The following is a 3,456-nucleotide window of genomic DNA, read 5'->3' as shown; positions in this document are numbered from 1 at the left end:
AAAAAAAAAAAAAAAAATCACAAATTTTAAATTCAGTGGACAAAAAAAATTTTTTTAATAATTTTTAAAACCTTTTACAGTTGACTCTCCTGTGATTCAAGTGGCAGCTTGATTTCATTGAAATGTGGAAAGATGAGCCATCCTATTTTTCCACATTAAAGATTGGTTCTAAAAGTGATTCTGGGCTAAATTTGGGGGTCCTTTGTTGGACCTCTCCTACTCAATTCAGTAGGCCGTTGGTTTTCCTAAGGGCCCTATGGCTTCAACTAGCATCTGTTTGATGATAGCCCCCAAATATCAATCTGCAGTCCAATCACCAACCCCACTACCCCTTATGCACATTAAAGTTTAACAGCCCTTAAATCAGAAAGTTGAGAAAAGCTTATAAACTTTTCCTCCTTTTACTGCTTTTTTTACCCCTCTTCCATGCCATAGGTTTGCTGATGATATCAAATGACATTATACAGTGTGGCTTATCCTGACTTCTGTTATTCAAGGTTTAAAAGCATTTTTACATATCAGAATAAAATGCTTCCTTTGATCAACCACCTTTTGGCTAACATTCCTTGCTATTTTAGGTTGAATTCTCTTACCCGCCCCTGATTCCAGGAGATGGACATGACAGCCACACTTTACCTGAAGAATGGAAGTATTTGCCCTTCCTTGCCTTACCAGATGGCGCACACAACTACCAGGAAGGTATGTCACAAGACAGTGAACCAGTTAGGTGACATTTTTGAAAAAATTTGCCAAGATAGCTTAGGTTCTAAATACTTTGAGACATTAAAGGCCTTCAGCCTGTTAGAACTATTTATAAAATATATACATGCTTGTTTGGAGATAACTAGTCATTCACTAGAGCACCTCTAAAGGAGTGCCAGGCTTACGTTGGCTGCAGCTAGTGAACCTTGGCCACGCTTCTGCCAAGTGATTAGCCAGAGTAGGACAGCCACCATTGGAAGCACTTCCTACATCTACACGTCATACTCCTCAGAGGCACACCATGGGGCTTACCAGCGCCAGCTGTACATTGCTTGGGACTCTAGCTGCATACTTTCAGTACTAGGTTATTGCTCCAGTGCCCACCTTAGAAGCAGCTGAGATTGTTTTTGCGCCTCTGGAACCATTGCTGTCACAAGTACTCAGCTTGCAAGGTTGCTTGCTTGCATGCAGAGCATGTTAACACCCTCAAAGAAAGCAGGGCTGTGAAGTTCTTACCGAATCTCCTACCACCCTATAAATGAGTATTTTGCCAGACTTAATGAAGAACTGTATTTTACTATGGTATTTGATGCTCTACAAAAATGTTTTTGTTGTTATTGTTGCTGTTGCTTTTCTTTCTGGTTTTTTTTTTTGGAGACGGAGTCTCACTGTTGCCCTGTTGCCCAGGCTGGTCTCAAACTCCTGAGCTCAAGCAGTTCTCCTATCCCAGCCTTCCCAGTAGCTGTGGTTACAGAAGTGAGCCATCATGCCTGGTGGTGCCACCATGCCCAGCAAAAGGACTGCTGCAAACATGTGAATTAAGATTATAGCAAATGTTCTACAGATTTTCTTTGTATTTGTGTATGTATATAATTTTGTCTGTACTATCTGAAAAGCAGTTGCAAACATTGTGACACTTTAAATACTTAAGATCTGAGAATGAGATCATTCCCCAGTGTAACTTCCAGTACCATTATCACAGCTAAGAGATTTAACAGTAATTTCATAGTACTATCTAACATCCAATCTATGTTCAAATTTTCTCAGTTGTCCCCCAGATTTCTTGTATTCATTCAAGGTTCATGTGTTGCTATTGGCTTTTATGATTGTCTACTTTCTTTTAATCTAGAATGATTCCCTAAAGATTAAGTATTTTCTGTAATTGTAGTCTGTTTGACCTGTTATAATTCAGCCTCTTGGGCTTTTTGTGATGAGTATTTACCATAGGCAATGAGAAAAATGATAGGAAACCACTGGTTGTGGTGCTACAAATAAGTATGATTTGGATTCCTTGTTTTATCATTTTTGTGTTAATGACTGCATTATGATAGCTTCAGATTGTAATTCACCTCACTATTTACATTTTTCTATGTATCTCTTAGATACTGTGTTTTTTCACTTGCCACCCAGAAATGGAAATGGAGCCACAGTATTTGGTATCTCTTGCTATCGACAAATTGAAGCCAAGGTATGATAATTAATAATGAAAAACAACTCCACAGTCCTTTCTTAGATGTTGGACACTTAGAAAACACAGTCTTTATTTTTCAGTGGTGCCTGTAATGTTGTTTTAGATTTTTGTATACAATTTGTAGCTGTTTTTTCAATAGTACCAGTTTATTCACAGAAACATTTTATTAAGTTGACACTGGTGGCTATGCTTATATTTGTATCATAATATTTTGTACATTGTTTTTAGATAGTGATACATAAATTATCCATTTGTCTTTTAAATACTGTACTTACATTTCAAGATGTCTTTGAATTTTCTGTTTCTAGTGTTTGGCATATAACTTAGAAAAATTGAGTGGTAATGCTTGTGTGTTTTTTAGTTTTTTTATTTTTTTAAAGACAGGACCTTACTATTTTGCCCAGGCTGGTTTTAAACCCATAGGCTCTAGGGATCCTCTTGCCTCAGCCTGCTGAGTAGCTGGAACTACAGGTGTACACCACTCTGCCTTGCTTTTTTTTAAGCAGAATTTCAGAAGTAGTGGGACATGCTTAGAGGGGCTCCCAGCTACTCATAAGTTGTCTTAATTATCTCTAAGATTTCTTTGTTTTTCTTTTCTCTTTTTTTTTTTTTTTTTTTTCGAGGAAGAGTCTCACTCTGTTGCCTAGGCTGGAGAGCAGTAGCACAATCTTGGCTCACTGCAGCCTTGACCCCAAGCTCAAGCCCTCCTCCCAGCTCAGATTCCCAAGTAGCTGGGATACAGGTTTGTGCCACTACGCCCAGCTAATTTTTGTGTTTTTTATGGAGACAGGGTTTCGCCATGATGCCCAGGTTGGTCTCGAACCCCTGAGCTCAAGTGATCTGCCCTCCTCAGCCTCTACAGGCTGAGCCACTGTGCCCAGCCTTGATTATTCTTTACTTGCTAGCTTAATGCCTGACTTACTATAATAGCTCTAATTAATAAATTCAAATAAGCCAAGATGGTGGCCCCACCTTTCATGATTTGCTTATGTGTAGCACTGTTTTTTTGTGGTGGGGATAATCTTGATGAGTAAAAAGCTCTTTCAAAAGGTCAGTAATACTCTAAAGTAGTGAGTGGTTCTCAATCTCAGCTGCACATTGCAATCACCTGGAGAGCTTTAACAGCTAGGAGGAGTAGGTCTTCCCCCATCCCAAAAGGTTCTGATTTAATGATCTAGACATGGGAGGTGGGAATGTTTTAAAAGCTCCCCAGGTGATTTTCTACGTAGTCAAGATTCACAACCACTGCTCTAAAACGATTATTTTAATCAGAATTACCTGGA

The 3,456-nt window shown here is 38.9% G+C and overlaps 1 protein-coding gene across 3 annotated transcripts in view; it reads left to right on the top strand.

Annotated features, from left to right (window-relative positions):
* Window positions 1–3,456, top strand: part of AVL9 (AVL9 cell migration associated) — a 110,258-nt gene that overhangs the window by 61,127 nt on the left and 45,675 nt on the right. For all 3 annotated transcript variants that reach the window (XM_017876405.1, XM_017876406.1, XM_017876403.1), the window contains exons 2-3: window positions 579–699; window positions 2,085–2,170. In XM_017876405.1, coding sequence (XP_017731894.1) covers window positions 579–699; window positions 2,085–2,170 — 207 coding nt within the window. The remainder of the gene's footprint in view (window positions 1–578; window positions 700–2,084; window positions 2,171–3,456) is intronic.

The sequence above is a fragment of the Rhinopithecus bieti genome, unplaced genomic scaffold (genome assembly GCF_001698545.2).
Source record: "Rhinopithecus bieti isolate Rb0 unplaced genomic scaffold, ASM169854v2 scaffold_10015, whole genome shotgun sequence".
Lineage (NCBI taxonomy): Eukaryota > Metazoa > Chordata > Mammalia > Primates > Cercopithecidae > Rhinopithecus > Rhinopithecus bieti.
Note: the sequence above shows the minus strand (reverse complement) of the source record. Positions and strands in the feature narration are given on the sequence as shown.